The 18310-nt window shown below is 39.3% G+C and overlaps 1 protein-coding gene across 4 annotated transcripts in view; it reads right to left on the bottom strand.

Moving 5' to 3' along the window:
* STIM2 (stromal interaction molecule 2) overlaps window positions 1–18310 on the bottom strand; it is a 150533-nt gene that overhangs the window by 4805 nt on the left and 127418 nt on the right. For 3 of the 4 annotated variants that reach the window (XM_053217481.1, XM_027052464.2, XM_053217480.1), the window contains exons 8-12: window positions 13812–13979; window positions 13526–13549; window positions 13007–13107; window positions 12536–12774; window positions 2362–2635 (exon numbers count right to left, since the gene is read on the bottom strand). In XM_053217481.1, the coding sequence (XP_053073456.1) occupies window positions 2362–2635; window positions 12536–12774; window positions 13007–13107; window positions 13526–13549; window positions 13812–13979 (806 nt within the window). The remainder of the gene's footprint in view (window positions 1–2361; window positions 2636–12535; window positions 12775–13006; window positions 13108–13525; window positions 13550–13811; window positions 13980–18310) is intronic. The other variant, XM_027052538.2, reaches the window with a different exon arrangement.

Genomic DNA, 18310 nt, shown 5'->3' on the forward strand with positions numbered 1-18310 from the left:
GCTTCCTTTTGGAGTGGATACCCATTAATTATACAGCATATATCACTGTTCCCTGAAGCTGTTCAGCTTCCAGAACCAGAAGCTGATTTAGTTAGAATTTTATAAATTTACTTCTACTCTGCTATGTGATTTGGCTGCTTGGTGTATGAAATTCTAAGCTAGGTTAAAAATATTTCAAAAACTGGTCTCTAAAATCTAAATAATATGTGAAAAGAATACTGATCTAAGTTAGGAGACCTAGATTCCTATCCTGGCCCTGCCATTAATCAGCCACACAACCTTGGGCAAATCACTTAATGTAACCGGGACTCAATTTCACTGTCAAAGGAAGATAATTTGATTAATCTCTAAAATTACTTCTAGTTCTAACATCCTAACTCCAAAATAAATAATGAAGTGTTGCATCTTCTGCATAACCAGTCAGCTTTGGAGTGCAGGAATGGTATAATCTGTGAGCATTTTTTTTTTTTTTCAGAACATATATTCTTCGGAATGTTGAGCTTAGTTATGTGTACCATTTATGCTATTTTTTTCTATTTCTTTCTCACAGTGAGGAATGGGTGAATTCATGCAAGTTTAATGCCTATGTAACAAGACTCGAGGTAAGATGTAAATGAGCATACATGTACATAATTCAGAGAACATAAAAGATCAGTAAACAGTAAATGTTATTACTATTACTGTTTTGTAAGGGTTCTAGTGGTTCATCATGTAAGAGACTAAATAAAGAGGAGGAAAAGTTTTCTGAATCCAAATTCTCATATTTGCTGTGCATTTCTGACATTGCTATTTGAAAGGAAGACTAAACATTTCCATAAACGTGAAAATTCTACTGGACACAGAGCTCTAGCTTTCCTATTAATTTCCATAAGCCACACAAATTGGTTCTGTCAGTAAAGCCATCTTGCAGGTGACCAAGTTTTACTGTGCAGATTATACAAAAAACTAATCAGAAAGTGGTATCCAAGCAAAGCCACGTCAAATTCTCCAGCTGTAATGAGGATACAAACCTTGGACTATCTGCTCAGTAACATGCTATAATGATCTTGGCTACTCACAAAGTTGACTCTCACTAGAGATAAAACAATCATGTGTGAAAATTATCATTTGATGACGATGCCAACTAAAGAATCACATGACAGAGAAGAGCCAGCCATTCCCTCTGGTTTTCTTTCTCATCTGAGGACAGAAGACTTTGGGGCTACACGGCTGCTAAGTGTTGCCAAATCAGAAGCCAGCGTCAGTTTTCCTGTCGCTTACTACCACACTGCTCTCAAGACGGACGCGGTTTAGGAGAGAGCCTCCGATCAGCAGGGCTCGTGGAGCACGGCGGTCCTTTGGCGGGACCGAACACACCGCTGCTCGGCCCACTTTGTGCCAAGAAATTCATGTGAACGTAACGCCCTCCTTTAAGTTCTTAACATTTTCTTCCACCTTTGACGCCTGTTAATTCCTGTTCATTAGCCACGTACTAGCACACGACAGAAAAAACCATTAAGTGGCAACAAGTATTTTAAACACTCAGTCATATTTAATGTTTGTGTTCAAGTATATTTAAGTTCATGCCTTTGTGTTTTACATACAAAACTGCTCACAAGACAAGTTTGTGCTCTGAGACTTGAGTCAATTGTGTGCAGTGGTCGGTCTCTAAGCAGTTATATGTCCGAATATCTACCTCTGCCTGTGGTGGGCGGAATTCTGAGACGCTCCCCAAGTTCCTAGCTCTGGGGTACACACACGTCCCGCCAATCATTCTATTAAACGCGAACAGAGGTGCTGCCATGAAGGGGCTCTGCAGATGTCATTAAGGCCCCACACCAGCTGATTTTCATGCAGAGAGACGACTATCCAAGTGACGAGTGAGGCTTTTAAAATCGGGTCCAGAGATCAGAGACAGGGGACATCAGAGATTCCAAGGGACCTGTCAGAAGGCCTAGTCTCTGAAGACGGAGGCCACACACAGCAAGGGCCACTGTGCACCCGCCAGGAACTGGCAGCAGCATGGAAGCAGCCTGAGAGCAGGCGTGGAAACCAGGACCTCCGTGCTGTAACCATGGGAAGCGAACTCTGTCACAACCAAAGGAGTCGGGAGTGGCCCTCAAGCGTCAGGGAAGAACAAAGCTGGGCAACCACCTCGCATTTGGCCTTGCGAGTCCCTGAGCAGAAATCCCAGCCACAGCCAGCTCAGACTTTGTCAAACAGAACCCGGGGCTAATAAACGGATGCTGCCCGAAGCTGCTAAGTCTGTGGTCACTCACTGTGCAGCAACAGAAAACTAATCCAACGCATCACTCCGACCCACCCACGCCCACCTCCCCACCACCCAGCCCAACATCTACTGTAGTAGATTCACTACAATACCATTGCTTTTCAGCAGAGAAGTATATGGCCTCCTCCTCCTCCTCATTGCGATAAAGGACAGGGCAACTTGACACCGAGAGGATATCGGGGTCCGGGGAAGGCAAGGAGTGCTGTGGGTGCTGAGGGTGCTGGGGATGCCGGGCGTGGACCTGGTGAGGGGCGTGCGGAGGAAGCTGTGCGCGTGGACACTGCGGAGAGGCTGGCACGATGCTGCGGCGGGAGCGGCACAGGCTGCTGCTTCTGGCTAACGACCCAGCGGGTTTGGCCATGGTCCCTGAAACGAAGCACAAACACACATGCACATGAGACCAGGGCTGCCTCCAGGCACACCGCGGACGAGCGCGCGCGCGCGCACACGCACACACACACACACACACACACACACACACACACACACACACGGGAGAAGGGCTCTTACTACCCGCCACCCCGGATCGGGCCCTCGCTGGGTAAGGACCTGCATTGGTCATTACCCTCCCCCATCATCTCTACTGCTTCTTGGCAAAGTTCAGAAATAAAAAATTAAAGTGTGATAAAAATGAAAGCAGGTTTAGAAAATAAACAGAAGAGAACATAAACACACGAGGCTCTAACATGAAATTTGGCATTCCTAACCACAAAGTCTTGAAAATTTATCCAAGATAGTAAATCTTTAAGTTAAAAAATCAATACAGCATATTAAGGAATCTGTACTTTGTTGCAAAACTGTTAGTTTCACCATTACAGGATGAAAACTATCAGAAAAAAAAAAACAGGCTGTATTTTTCAATGGGTATCTCTCGAGATCGTGTAACTTGTTTGAACTTCAAGAAGGTTTTTTTTTTTTTCTCATGTTTCTAGTTTTGATTTAAATTCTAGTTAGTTAATGGGGCGCCTGGGTGGCGCAGTCGGTTAAGCGTCCGACTTCAGCCAGGTCACGATCTCGCAGTCCGGGAGTTTGAGCCCCGTGTCAGGCTCTGGGCTGATGGCTCAGAGCCTGGAGCCTGTTTCCGATTCTGTGTCTCCCTCTCTCTCTGCCCCTCTCCCGTTCATGCTCTGTCTCTCTCTGTCCCAAAAATAAATAAACGTTGAAAAAAAAAATTAAAAAAAAATAAAAATAAAAAAAAATAAATTCTAGTTAGTTAAGATACAGAGCAGTATTGGTTCCAGGGGTAGAATTCAGTGATTCATCGCTTACATATGCTCATCACAAGTGCCCTCCTTAATACACATCACCCATCTAAGTCTGTCCCCTGCCTGCCTCTCCTCCAGCAAGCCTGTTTGTTCGCTGTAATTAACAGTCTCTTATGGTTTGCCTCCCACTCTTTAAGAAGTTTTTACTCAAGGGTCATTTGAACACTGTATACATAGTCTCCCAACCAGTTAGGCAGAGGTCAGACAAAAACTTGTTTCCTGAACACTGATGACTGTGGAACTAACCAGAAGTCTTAGATCATCTTGTTTCTGCTGCCAGTCTCTGCCTAGTCCCGTGCAAGTAGAAAACTGCCCCTACACACTTAATATCTTCATAGAACGGGCACTCCATGTCCTTGCCTTAATTGAAACCTAACCCCCCGAAGTCAGAACAGCCTTCGCAAGCTGAGGCTGCTCCCTGTTGTGTATACCTCATGTGCTGCAACACCAGAACATCAGGTTGGTGGCCTTCTCATTCCCCAACACTCTTCTCTGGAAACCCTCACTCCTATGACCTTTTATAAAAACATGTTCTTTCTGAAGCTAACACTGAGCCACTTGAATCTGCCGTCTCTACAACCCCACTCGCCCCACCTCCCAGTCATTTCCTTACCTATCTGCCGCTTGAGCAATCTCATTGGTAAGACCTCCCAACACCTTAACCACTCATGGTTTCCCCTCTTCTCCAGACATTTACACCGCCACCCACTCTCAAACCCTGTCTTGCCCTAGTCATTCAGCGCTGCTCCATTTTTGGTATTATATATCAAGACGGCAGATGGACAACTGAGATTCGGACCATGTGTCTACCTTTCTAGTTCAAACACTCTGCTCCTTCCACTTATCTGTCCCATTCTCTACTCCAAGCTCAAGCACCTTAACTCTTTTGTGTAGTCCTTCTGCTGCCTTTATTTGCATCTTCTACATCCCAATAGCATTTAAAAAATGCAGACACAATAAACCTAAAAAACCAAAATGCTAAATAATAGCAGCGACAAAACACTCTTCTCCATCCTCAGACTGTTTTTCAACTGACATATCTCTCTTCCTTTTATGAAGAATTTCCTCCGTTACTTTCTCCACTACTTCATTTTATTTCATTCGGAGTGTAAAGTGCTCACATACAATTTTGCCACAACTGTTCTCAACAATTCATAATCTACTCCCTTGTTGCTAAATTCAACAGATCGCTCAATCCTTCCCTGACATTTGACCAGCACCTGACATTGATTATTACTCTGTCCTTCCCTTGACTTTTCTAAATGCATTCACACACTAGGCTCCTTTTATACAACAGAATAAAGGAAAATAATAATACAAGTGATCACCTCAAATTACACAGGAAAGAATTTGGTGAAATTTAACATCCACTGATTTAAAAGGAAATCCTTTCTTAGTAAAACAGGAATAAAATTAATTTCCTTAAAAGCAATCTACCAAAACCAAAACCGAAAAGAAAAAAAATAAATCACATTTCACAGTGGAGAGCATTCCCTTTAAAGTCAGAAATGGCAATCGTTATTGCCTGCAATCATTGCTATTATTCAACATTTGACTGGAAGTCTCAGACTAGAAAATAAGCGGGGGGGGGTGGGGGGTGGACGGGGACATAAGGACTGAAAAGGAAAAAAACAACTTATTACTGCACACACAAAAAATCCAAAAGACTCATATGAAAATTCACTATTTCTGTATATAAGACTTAGCAAAGTCAACATCAGTTCCCTAGACATCAGCAATAAGCAATTTCACATATAATTTTTTTTAAGAAAGTTAACGTGTAACTACCAAAAAAAAAAAAAAAATCCTATGGGGAATATCCAGAAATTAATCTATTTATTTTTTTTCAGAAATTAATCTTTTTAGAAAAGATGTGCAAGAACAGTACAGAGAAAAATTTAAATTTTACTTGAAGACATAAAAGCAAATCTCAATAAATAAAATTTATGAGTAATAACTCTTCCCAAATGCATCAATAAATGCAAAGAAATTCCATTAAAAGCTCAATGAAACTTTTTATGGAATTTCATAAGCTAATCCTAAAATTCATATTGGCCAAGAATAACAATTCTGAATTTGAATAATAAAGGACGATTTAGATCTAGCAAACCCCAACACATACTATCAAACTATAAATAGCAACTAAAGCAGAATGAAAGCAATGGAACAAAACAGAGAGCCTGCGAGCACGTGTGCACCTGTGGAGAGAAGTGGAGTTACAGATGAGCAGGGAGAGAGCAGGAATGAGGCTGGGACACCTGTTTATCCACACATCAGGAGACAGATTTAGATTCCTATCTTGCAATATGAACAAAAATAACTTCCAGGTAGATTAAAAGACTAAGGGATTAAAGCAAATCTAAAAAAACTTTTAGGAGGGGAAACATCTATCATCTTCTAAAAAAGACATTAAAAAACACAAATCAGGTTCACCAATTTGTCATTAGAAATGTTCTTTTAAAAACTCCTATGATTGAAAAAGAAAACAACAGAGTTCACTAAAAAAGAAAAGCCAAAGCCTGAGAGAAGCTATCTACAACCATCAAAGAACCAGACAGAGACAGCAAAAAAAGAGAACTATAGGCCAATATCCCTGATGAATATGGATGCAAAAATTCTCAACAGGATACTAGCAAATCGAATTCAACAACATATAAAAAGAACTATTCACCAAGATCAAGTGGGATTCATTCCTGGGCTGCAGGGCTGGTTCAACATTCGCAAATCAATCAATGTGATACATCACATTAATAAAAGAAAAGAACCATATGATCTTGTCAATCGATGCAGAAAAAGCATTTGACAAAATTCAGCATTCTTTCTTAATAAAAACCCTCGAGAAACTCGGTATAGAAAGAACATACTTAAACATCATAAAAGCCATTTATGAAAAGCCCACAGCTAATATCATCCTCAATGGGGAAAAACTGAGAGCTTTTCCCCTGAGATCAGGAACATGACAGGGATGTCCACTCTCACTGCTGTTGTTTAACATAGTGTTGGAAGTTCTAGCATCAGCAATCAGACAACAAAAGGAAATCAAAGGCATCAAAATTGGCAAAGATGAAGTCAAGCTTTCACTTTTTGCAGATGACATGATATTATACATGGAAAACCCGACAGACTCCACCAAAAGTCTGCCAGAATTGATACATGAATTCAGCAAAGTCGCAGGATACAAAATTAATGTACAGAAATCAGTTGCGTTCTTATACATTAATAATGAAGCAACAGAAAGACAAACTGATCCCATTCACAACTGCACCAAGAATCATAAAATACCTAGGAATAAATCTAACCAAAGATTGTAAAAGATCTGTATGCTGAAAACTACAGAAAGCTTATGAAGGAAATTGAAGGCGATACACAAAGAAATGGAAAAACATTCCGTGCTCATGGATTTGAAGAATAAACATTGTTAAAATGTCAATACTACCCAAAGCAATCTACACATTCAATGCAATCCCAATCAAAATTGCACCGGCATTCTTCTTGAAGCTAGAACAAGCAATCCTAAAATTTGTATGGTACCACAAAAGACCCTGAATAGCCAAACTAATATTGAAGAAGACGACCAAAGCGGGAGGCATCACAATCCCAGACTTTAGCCTCTACTACAAAGCTGTAATCATCAAGACAGCATGGTATTGGCAACAGACACATAGACCAATGGAATAGAATACAGACTCCAGAATTGGACCCACAAAAGTATGGCCAACTAGTCTTTGACAAAGCAGGAAAGAATATCCAATGGAAAAAAGAGTCTCTTTAACAAATGGTGCTGGGAGAACTGGACAGCAACATGCAGAAGAATGAAACTAGACCACTTTCTTACACCATTCACAAAAATAAACTCAAAATGGATAAAGGACCTAATGTGAGACAGGAAACCATCAAAACCCTAGAGGAGAAAGCAGGAAAAAACCTCTCTGACCTCAGCCGCAACAATTTCTTACTTGACACATCTCCAAAGGCAAGGGAATTAAAAGCAAAAAAATGAAGTACTGGGACCTCATGAAGATAAAAAGCTTCTGCACTGCAAAGGAAACAATCAACAAAACTAAAAGGCAACCAATGGAATGGGAAAAGATATTTGCAAATGACATATTAGACAAAGAGCTAGTATCCAAAATCTATAAAGAACTCACCAAACTCCACACCCGAAAAACAAATAATCCAGTGAAGAAATGGGCAGAAAACATGAATACACACTTCTCTAAAGAAGACATCCAGATGGCCAACAGGCACATGAAAAGATGTTCAACGTCACTCCTCATCAGGGAAATACAAATCAAAACCACACTCAGATCCCACCTCATGCCAGTCAGAGTGGCTAAAATGAACAAATCAGGAGACGACAGATGCTAGAGAGGATGTGGAGAAACGGGAACCCTCTTGTACTGTTGGTGGGAATGCAAACTGGTGCAGCTGCTCTGGAAAACAGTGCGGAGGTTCCTCAAAAAACTAAAAATAGATCTACCCTATGACCCAGCAAGAGCACTGCTAGGAATTTACCCAAGGGATACAGGAGTGCTGATGCATAGGGGCACTTGTACCCCAATGTTTTTAGCAGCACTTTTCAACAATAGACAAATTATGGAAAGAGCCTAAATGTCCATCAACTGATGAATGGATAAAGAAATTATGGTTTATATACATAATGGAATACTACGTGGCAATGAGAAGGAATGAAATATGGCCTTTTGTAGCAACGTGGATAGAACTGGAGAGTGTGATGCTAAGTGAAATAAGTCATACAGAGAAAGACAGATACCATATGTTTTCGCTCTTATATGGATCCTGAGAAGCTTAACAGAAGACCATGGGGGAGGGGAAGGAAAAAAAAAGTTGGAGAGGGAGGGAGCCAAACCATAAGAGACTCTTAAAAACTGAGAATAAACTGAGGATTGACGGGGGGTGGGAGGGAGGGGAAGGTGGGTGATGGGCATTGAGGAGGGCACCTGTTGGGATGAGCACTGGGTGTTGTATGGAAACCAATTTGACAATAAATTTCGTATTAAAAAAAAAGAGAAAATATTAAAAAAAAAAAACAAAAACACTCTTCCAGATCAGTAAGGAATCTTGGGAGAGATTCCATAGTAGGAATAAGCAACTCAGATAGGAAGAAATCCGAATGACAAACACTAATAAATGAAATGGTACTCAACCTCAAAAGTCACCAAGGAAATAAAAATTGTAGTAACACTTTGGTATCATATAATACTCAGGCAAGTCACAAAAGAAATCAGATTATCCCAAGTACTGGTGAGGATAGAGGCAGAAAAGCTCTCATAAACGGTGGGTATACAAAGGAACAGAGCCATTTTGAGAGCGACCTCACAATGCCTAGTAACAGCTGCCCTCCCAATGACTGAACGCGATCCATTTTCCAGGTATCCACCCAGAGACTCTCAAACTCATGCATAAAGGAGATAAAGGTAAGGTAAGGTAAGGTAAGGATGCTCACTGCAGTACTGTCTGCAAAGGCAAAAAGGTGCAAAGAGCCTACCTATCTCAGGAGAAAAATGGATAAACTGTGGCTTATTATCATGAATAAACAGATACACTGTGGTTAAATCATTAAACAGTTATAGTGAATTTAATGTAGTATATTTATATTTAATGCAGTATACAGAAAATTTCTAAATATATACTTGTGAGCAAAAGGAGCTGCAAAACATTACCTACAGTTTGATGAACATTTATGTATGAATATATACGTGTGTGTGTGTGTGTATACACACACACACACACACACACACACACACACACACACACACGTATATATTCAATTTGAGAAAGAGAGCCTGAGACAGGGAGAAGGGCAGGCAGAGAGAGAAAGAATCTTAAGCAGGATCCACATTCAGCGGAGCCCTATGCGGGGCTCAATCCCACGACCCTGGTATCACGACCTGAGCTGAAATCAAGACTCAGCCACTCTACCGACTGAGCCACTAGGTGACCCCCGTGAGCAAAGTTTTAAACAATTTTGTCTGTTGTTTATAGATACATCTGCATATAATAAAAGTAGAATAGGCTCTTCTTACAACTTGAGAAGAGTAGGAAGGTGAGGCCATGTGCTTTAGCTGTATGTATAATAGTTTATTTTGGGCAAAGAGATGAATTAAGGCAAAATGTTAAAATCTGTTTATCTTTGTAGCAAGTAAACATTTTATTTTCAGTACTTGTAAGTACATCTGAAGGACTTAATAATTAAGAACTTTTAAATAAATTGCAACCACATTCCCACAGTGAATATTTAGCAGATACTATAAAATAGGAGAAATCTATCATCTCTTCTCCTACCCACAAGGAGCTAAGCTTTGACAATATTTTCTCTCCTTTATTTAATGTTTATTTATTTATTTTGAGAGAGAGAGAGAGAGAGAGTATGAGCAGCGGAGGAATAGAGACAGAGAGGGAGACAGAGAACCCCAAGTAGGTTCCGTGCTGTCAGCTCAGAGCCTGACACGGGGCTTGATCTCATAACCCACGAGACCATGACCTGAGCTGAAACCAAGAGTCGGGTGCTTAACCGACTGAGCCACCCAAGGCGCCTCTTTTTTATTTATGCAAAATTAAACACAGACGGTATTATTCTGTGTACAGTTCTACAATCTTTTACTTTGCTTTCAACACACCACAGGCATGTTTCCTTACCGTTATTTCACTCAGACAATTTACACATACCCATGGTACAAATGTAAAACTTTTCAGAGGGCATATAATAAAACGGCCTTCATCCTGCCCTAGACTTCATCCTACCATAGCAGAAGAAATTGTGCTTTCCTAACTAAGCAGAGTGCAGTATCACTGTTGTGCCACTGGGTGGAAGTAGAGCTCTCAAAGTGCAATCTTTGGCAGGAGTTCTTGTTCACAAATAATAAATTTGATCACAGAATTTCTAAAACATCATACTAAATTTAAAATCAACTTTTATATTTTTTTCAATTTCAAATTTCTCTGTATTTTACAATCACTGAAAACTTAAGGTAATTAGCCACACAGAGCTATATTTTGCCCCATCAAAAAGAACTTCAAAACAAAAAAGTCAAGAAAATAAATTAGTTAATTTAGGGAACATATCTTCATGCATACTTTTGATACTGAAGAATTACGGATTCTGAGGAGGAACTGTGACTTTAAAAAGCTACAATTTTTAAACAAAATCAAATACTTATGAATCAGTGTTGCATTTGGCAAGTTTGAGGACATATAGTTCAAATAAACACAAGCTGACAATATTCCAACAGCAGAGCTGGCCCAGATCTAGGTATAACTTTGCAACTGTAACCACCCTGCAGCATGGGGCCAGTGAAATGAGCACATTCCAGCATTCACTGCATTTATAATCTGTCCTCTCTTCCCTCCTGAGAGTCTGGTGGCTCCCCAGCTGACTCCTGTTATCTGTCTGCCATTAAGCCTGAGAATTAAAGCCACAGAAATGAACCCAAGCGCATAGTCATTCACTATCTATCTGCAAATTTAGGGCTTTATTTCATAAAAGTTTAAAAATTAGAACTCTCTGTAAATGATAACATCAGGAAAACTGTAACAACTGGATAGAAAAAATTCAAACTGGAAAATGTTTACATACGATTTGTCTTGAGACTAAAATTTCTATGTAAGTTTTCAACCAATCAATAATTAAATTCTGTTTTCCATTCTTTGGAATCTTGTTCTACCTACACTGTTTCGAAAAGTCAAAGATTGGGAGAATGAATCAGGCAGGCAATAACAAGGATGAAGAGTTTTTCAAATGATTTCTAATATAAGAATACACCCATTTTAAATTCAAGCTCTCCAGAACTTTGCAAGAAGTCCAAATATGTATTAATAAATTCTAAAAATAATTAACAAAATCTAAAATACTTAAATTTCACTTTCCTACCAAAATGCATTCCTTACAATGTAAAAATTTTCAAAGAATGCAGCATAACAAAGCAATATAATGAAAACTGTCCACGTTAAAACCACCTTTGGCTCAATCAGTTAAGCATCTGACGTCAGCTCCAGTCATGATATCACGGTTCCTGGGTTCGAGCCCCTCATCAGGCTCCTGCTTTGTATCCTCTGTCTCCTTCTCTCTCTGCCCCTCCCCTGCTCTCTTGTGCATGTGTGCACGTTCCCCTCTCTCCAAAATAAACAAACATTAAAAAAAGAATTATAAAAAAAAAATTTTTTTTTAAAGCCTCCTTTGGAGGCGTTCCACTTCCTAGCAACAAAAAAATGTTTTCCTTAACATAAGCACAGTTTAAGTTTTATTTAAAAGTAAAGGGATTCAGTGCTTCAGGAGTTAAAATACAGCAAGATAATACTCTTCTCAATGAAAGGACAGAATGAGAAAAGCAAACCAACAACAACAAAAACACACCTACTGGGAAGGGCAACTCAATTTAAGATAAATCACAGACAGGCTCAAAGTCACACAGTTGGTTAGTCAGTGGCAGAGCTAGGACCAGAACTCAAGTTTCCAAGATCTTCCCCTAATTTTTACTATAGATTAAGCTGCGATTTGAAAGGATATTTACCCTCAAAGCTGAGTACTTCACCTGTACATTATTTAGCATGTATGATGTATTACTTTATACATATGTGTGTATAGATATACACAGACATGCATCTGATGTATTATTCTCACATAATAAAGACAAATTATTAATCACAAGTAGAAAAAAGAGAAAATGAAGAACGAACAAAATTTTTATCATAGATTTCAAAGTCAATGAGTCATAAAAGGCATAGTAGGAAGTTACTTTAAAAACTGCACCAACTCAGGGCGCCTGGGCAGCTCAACTGGTTAAGCATCTGACTTTGGCTCAGGTCATGATCTCACAGTTCATGGGTTCCAGCCCCGCGTCAGGCTCTGTGCTGACAGCTGGGAGCCTGGAGCCTGCTTTGGATTCTGTGTCTCCTTCTCTCTCCGCCTCTCAAAAATGAACAAACATAAAAAAAAATTTTAAAACTGCACCAAACTCTCTTTTTTGAATTCAGCACTTACCAGGAAACTGTGACACTATTGGGGGCGTGTCTTCATCTAAATCATCAACTCCCCCAGCAATTGGATAGGGTGGAATGGAGACTCTGGGCATCACCACCCAGCTGTGATCAGAATACAGGGAAGAGGTCAAGCTGGGGAGGCCCGAGTTATGGGCTATCTGAAAGCCACAGATCTTCTCAATCTGTTGCCAGCGAAAAAGTCGTTCTCGTAAACAAGTTGTCAACTCAGAGAGTGCTTTCCTGTAAAAGCCAAGGCAGAAATTACTCATGGTATCAACGAGTCTTTAATGTGGCACTACAAAAGGGCAACTACGTGAACAGACCACGGCAATAAACTAATTTCAAGAAGGGATCATCCATTCTCAGAATTAGTATAAATTATGGAATTGTACATGATTAAATGATAAACTGTCCATAAATTACAAATTTCAGCATAATACAAATAAACAGGTAACTAAAACAACATTCTTACTTTGCTTCCAGAATTTTGTGGTCTACCTCATCTAGGGAGGAGCTGTGTGCAACATGCAGAGTCCCAAAGACTGTACTTCTTTTCTTTTTAATCTTCTCTGCCTAGAAACCCAAGGAGAGAGAAAATAAGGTAGGTCTGGAAAAAAAATAACACACATACAAGCTTATTTTGTTTTGAATATATTAATAATGATGAAACCAGTGGAGAATTACATGGCCAAAATAAGGCCCTAATTTCCAGAAAAGGAAACAGATGAAGGAGAAAGCATGCTTTCCTAAGCCAATCAACAGAATTCAAAACTTTGTTCTGGAAAATTTTTCACTTATTTTGATGGTTCAGAAAAGACCCGAATCTTCTATTAAAACTAACAAAATAACATTAATTATATCCTACTGCAATGAGGTGTTAGTGAGTGAACTGAGGTTTGTTTTTTTTTTTTGCTAGAAATCAGATTAAAACTTAATCTTATTTCACACAATTTAATTAAGAGTCAAATATTAATTTCTAGTAACTACTAACCTGAATCAGATATGAAGAAGCAACCTGGAGGAGAAAAGCTCTGTATAAAACATTTGTGATAACGATAATAGGGATGGTTTTTAAATGACACTAAGGTCATTCTGAAAAGTATATACTTCTCTACATACAGTAATTTTACTCTACGGTCTATGATTATAAGAGTCCATTAAGATAAGTAAGTTTCAATTCACAAAAAGAAGGTACAACAAATACAGATTTTATTCATATTTTTCTCTCTTAATTGGTTAATCTCTTTAGAAATGTATTAAGTTTTGAAATAGAGTACCTCATCCTTAGCAATAGCTAACTGCATTTCAGCATTTTGTCTTTTAATATTGTAGTACTGTACTTCTACTTCATGTGTTAACTGAAGCCATTTCTGAAGTGCATCTGGGACAGACCAGCTGCTCCTGAGTTCAAATTCTTTTTCAGCCTTTTTCAGTGCCATTCGAACCTGGGAGTGAGGGAGGAAGGAAGAGTGGGGGAGACAGAATGGATGCAAGAGGGAGAGAAAGGGGGGGGAGGGGAGATGGATGGAGACGGAGCAAGAAGAGAGAGAAATGTCTTTTTTTAAAAAAGATATTTATATTGAGATACATTTTAAGAAATTAAGATTTTTTTTTTTTGGTGTCAAAGTTAAGAGAGAAAGCAATTTGAATTATGCTCTTCATAAACATCTTTCTCAAATCACTGAGTTTAAAACAATGTATTTCTAACATTAAAACTAAAGCTGAACCGGGGCGCATGGGTGGCTCAGTCAGTTGAGCGTCTGACTTCAGCTCAGGTCATGATCTCATGGTCTGTGGGTTCGAGCCCTGGATCAGGCTCTGTGCTGACACCTCAGAGCCTGGAGCCTGCTTCAGATTCTGTATCTCTCTCTCTCTCTCCCCCCCCTCCCCTGCTCATGCTCTGCCTCTCTCTGTCTCTCAAAATAAATAAATGTTAAAAAAAATTTTTTTAAACTAAAACTGAAGTTTTAAGTGCATCTTAACACTCTAAGCAAAGCTGGAAAGCCAAAGGGTAGAAGGGGTTTACATAGATCTTAAGCTGTATTATTTATTTAGTTTTTATATTTTATAATAGCCAGACTCCTCAGAAAGAAGAAAATGCCAGGCACGTACAAACCAAAACTGATCATGTTTTTCTCATAACGCGGGGCTTGTTTGTGGAGAACATAAAGAAGTATCCGAAACACAGTGAAAACACTGTCCTGGTGCCCCTTCTAATGTTCCCAGAGGGCACTACTGTAAGCTATTTACATGGACCATTTTTGAAGGTTTTCACATCTTCTTTATGGTTACTTATTTCTCACTATTACAAGCACGTCTGTCCATTACAGTCTGTTTCACCTACTTCTACTCAATTCACTGCTTCTAACATACCAGAAAGTAGATAAATCAGCATTGGCAGACCATGTGTAAATTTTAAGAAAATAGGTTCTGAGTGAGCCTCTGCTTGATGTTTCCATGAGAAACTATACCTAGGCTTCAGGGTCAGGATGTCAAGGTCTTCCTTTGACTGCCCTTTAGGAGAGCCAGACAATAACCAGTTAGAAAACTAAAATGCTTAGTGCATCAGTTGGTATTAGATGCTAAGGAAAAAACTCTTAAAGCCTATGAAAAGAACACAGAAAGAAAAGACCATTCATTCTAGAAATGATTCATGTGAAAACTAGCAAGAGTTCAAGCTAAAGGTATGTAAAGACACGCGATAGAATATAAAGAGTTATGTACCTACTCAAGACCTTGAGACAAAGTCACAAATGAACCGGGGAGCATCCCACTTCTGGAGCACCGTAACTGCAAATTGTCTTCCTCAAAGCCAAGCAAGGTCACTAGAAACTCCACTCCGAAACTCATGTGCAGAACGTCTGATCTGAACAAACCCAACTTACTTAAATAAACTTTACTGTGTGCCAGAATAAACTAATAAGAGTACTGTACACAAGTTTGTTCTGATAAAGAAAAGGAACAGCTGTCAGGTACTATAGAAAGCAAAGTATAAAAAGAAGTATTTTTTCAAAACTCCAAAATTAGAAAACAAAAGCACAATGGGGCACCAAGTAGACAATCAGAAGTAGGGACACTAAAAGTGAGACATTACTCACTGAAAGCAAAATCCTAAGCAACACGTGCCCGACACATTTCACCGTGCCATGAGCGTGGGACAGTACTGGCTTCCACTGGCTGGCTAAGCTGTGTGGCAAACCTTCTCCCTCAGGAAGACAGAGTTTGAGGCCAGGTCCCGGAACGTGGAGCTCCATATACCACCACCAAGTCTGGGTCAGCAGGCCCTCTTTCTCACAAGATTTACACTTGTAAATCCTCTACAGTTTCTACACGATTTTCACTGCCAAGGAACTAAACAGGGAACCTATTTTCAAATTTCACTCAAGTTTTTCTCTTTAATCATAAAGACTTATGTTATGTCCATACATTCATTTCCCCTAAAAGAACTCAATAAATGCAAGTAACATATAATGGTTATATTTCTAGCATTAACTGAGGCTGAAATGCTTCGATTGACTGTCAAATAATGTTTCAAAATTTTGGAAATCACGACCTTCCAGTAACAGCAACTATTTTAACTATTTTCTCTGCTATTATTCATTAAGTTTATCATTTGATGTAAATTCCAGCCTTTAGTTCGAATTACATGGTTATTCATAGGGGCATGGACCCAGTAAAAATTGAGTAATTAAAAGCTTTTAACAAATGATGAATTATTTTAAGTTGTTTACAAAAATGATAATTATATACCTAATTTTTGTGTCTCAGGAATAGACCAATACTAAGTAAAAACATGGTATCACAGAAAGAAACACCCTATATATCTGAAAACATGATTCTAGACCCAACTCTATGATTATGACTTCTGTGACCTGCAAGTTCTTTACTTTCTAACCTGACATTTATTGTCTTGTGTAGAACAGGGGTATACTACGACTCATCCTGACTTTGCTTTTCTTGAAACTTCAAATACAAAGTAATTTATGTGAAAAGTATTTAAACCACACAAAACATGAAGCAGTACTATTATTCACCCAGAAGTTTTTGTTTTAGGGGAAACAGCACGATGCACTGTATGTGCCAGATATTCCTGACTTCTAATTTTGAGAAGCTGATTATCTCCCAGATGAGCTACAGTAATATTTCCAACTATGTGAAGCTGTGGATTACAGGACATTATACGTAAATTAGCTTCCCAGTTAAATTTACTTCTATAAACAAAACTTTTAACAGTATAGGAAAACATGAACCTTGGAATAAGACACACAAAATCTTGCCTTTGCCATGTAACAGCTGTGTGACTTCAGGCAAGTTATTTAACCTCTCTGCACATCTCATCTGTAAATGAGGATAATATCTATTGTGAGGATTAAAACTTCTGAGCAAATCATTTGCAATGTGCACAGCACAAACTTCTGGCACACAGCAAGCACTCTTAAAATTGTGTTTCTTATTACTATAATCATGTTGGACAGAGTTCTTTTTAAATACCAGTGTAACTCCTTTAAACGACCCCTTACTGATTCAGGATCCCATTAGGACTATTAAATCTGTACCGGGACATATCGTGGTGATCCTAAGGTCTACTGACGTATGCAATGCCTCTCTGCCAAAAAACTCAAATTAGAATGTTTGTGATTTGTGGGTCCTTTTCTATAGGATGCCTGCTCTGCAGTCACCTGTAAAATACTGCTATCAGTTTGTTTCCATAGAAGAATTATCACTACTGCTTTCTGATTTGCTCTTTCTTACCTATAAAGCTCAGAAAAATAGCTAGCAAGCTTTTTAGCTTAGTACTAGGAATAAACCAAGAGTTAGAAGCCTTGGTGGGAAAAGGAAATAAGTTCTCACAGGAATAAAAGGCATAATATCCAACTTTTGAACACAGTAGAATTTTGGCTAAGCCGTTTTTTCTTTTCTTTTCTTTTCTGTTAACTCCCTTGTCCTTTACTACATTCTGTACAGATGAGGTTTGCCAGGTAAATAGGACCTGACCATACAATACACGTAGGAGTCAGCTTAAGAGAACAATCTCCTTACAGGGAAAAGATCCAACAAACAGATGTCTGGGGTATGAGGGAAACAATAGCTAACCATTAATAAAAGAGATGGCTGCATTTAGTCAGACAAATTCTACCAAAAATGACAATCCTGAAGGAAACAAATGCACACTGAACATTTATTTTCTCATGAGTTGAAAGTGAAACTCATTCATCACACAATTCTTATTCCTTATTTAGCACCTGGCCGAGAAGGCCACAGGGCACACGGCAGAGCAGGGGGCAGAACACCCAGGTCCTTGGCCCTGCTTTACAACCGAGGCACTCTCTGATCTTGGGCAAGCCTTCTCGCCGGCAGCTTCTTTATCAGTAAAGAAAGGGTCAAAGTCAGAAGGAGGAGAGGAGACCACAGAAGCAGAGGTTGGAGTGACATGTTTTGAAGATGAAGGAGGGGGCCAAGAGCCAAGAAATGCAGGCAGCCTCCAGAAGCTGGAAAAGGCAAGGAAACAGATCCTCCCCTAGAGCCTCCAGAGGAATGCAGCCCTGGGAGTCTATTTTAAACTCTGTCTTAGGAACTGTAAGATAGCAAATGTGTGTTGTTTTAAGCCACTAAGTTTGTGGTAATTTTTTATAGCAAGAACAGTAAGTAAACTAAAATATCTGTCTGTAATTAACTTCTGCTGGGACCCCCTCTCCGCTTCCCTGAAGGAGCGAGCTATGCCTGCAGGCTCACGTTCCATCTTGACTAGCAAGGTAGCGGCGGATACTGGAAAGAT

Source organism: Acinonyx jubatus, chromosome B1 (assembly GCF_027475565.1).
Source record: "Acinonyx jubatus isolate Ajub_Pintada_27869175 chromosome B1, VMU_Ajub_asm_v1.0, whole genome shotgun sequence".
NCBI lineage: Eukaryota > Metazoa > Chordata > Mammalia > Carnivora > Felidae > Acinonyx > Acinonyx jubatus.